Source organism: Carlito syrichta, unplaced genomic scaffold, assembly GCF_000164805.1.
Source record: "Carlito syrichta isolate Samal-C Ts95f unplaced genomic scaffold, Tarsius_syrichta-2.0.1 Scaffold303136, whole genome shotgun sequence".
Lineage (NCBI taxonomy): Eukaryota > Metazoa > Chordata > Mammalia > Primates > Tarsiidae > Carlito > Carlito syrichta.
In genome coordinates, this window is record NW_007247232.1 from 537,876 (window position 1) to 538,741 (window position 866).

The 866-nt window shown below is 63.0% G+C and overlaps 1 protein-coding gene across 1 annotated transcript in view; it reads right to left on the reverse strand.

Moving 5' to 3' along the window:
* Positions 1-376: 376 nt before the first annotated feature.
* Positions 377-866, reverse strand: part of IRX2 (iroquois homeobox 2) — a 1,818-nt gene continuing 1,328 nt past the window's right edge. Inside the window, exon 3 of the mRNA XM_021712221.1 lies at positions 377-825. Coding sequence (XP_021567896.1) covers positions 377-825 — 449 coding nt within the window. The remainder of the gene's footprint in view (positions 826-866) is intronic.

An 866-nucleotide genomic window follows, 5' to 3' on the forward strand; every position in this document is an offset into this window, starting at 1 on the left:
ATCGGTTTATTAAAAGAGAAAACAGCAGCGGCGGTGGTGATATAGAGATCGATTTTCGGGGCAAAGGAGTGACAGGACTTGTGCCAACGAGAGGGAGTCTCACTGATCCAAGGGAGTCAAAACAGAAAGGACAGTCTCCCACTCTAAGGGAAAAAGACCTGCTCCCTTCAAGAAGTGGCTGAGCAGCGTTCTCTCTCCCAGCCCCACCGCAAGAAGCAAGAAAAACACACGGCGTGCGCTGGTGCTGGGGGGCTCCCGGCGAGCCCCTCAGGGCCCCACTTACTTGCACGGCGGTGCCGGCCCTTCTATAGGTAGGGCTGGACGCCCCCGCTGACCATGGTGCAGCCCTCGCCGGCATCTGTCAGGGGAGGGGCAGTTAGTCAGGACCGACCCCACAGCGCAGGCCGCAGACCGGGGGCCCCACCCCCTGCACCCGCCACTCGGGAAGGCCCCCCCCACCGCCACAGACGCGTTTCAGCTCGTGCCTCCGCGCTCGCCTTCGCTCCCCCGCGAACTCCCTTTCTGGGGGTCCTGAATTAGGGGCAAGGCGGGCAGCGTGGAGAAGCAGACTGGAAGGAGAAAAGGCTTGTAGTCGCCGGGTGGAAGACAAAACGCTCTGAGGGTAACTGGGGACGCGTTGTCTCCTTCCAGCCAAAGGCAGGGAAGGATTCGCGGGAGGCTCCGCTCCGCCCGCGAGACACGCCAAGACAAGCGCGAGCTTCCACCCGGGCGGCGGGGCGCAGGCTGCGAGCTGCGCTTTGTGGCCACCAGCGTTTTCCAAAACGAAGACGGCCGCGACAGTAGTGACAGCGCAGTCACAGCACGCTACAAAGTAAACAGGGCCGGGAAGCCCGGCAGACGCCCCA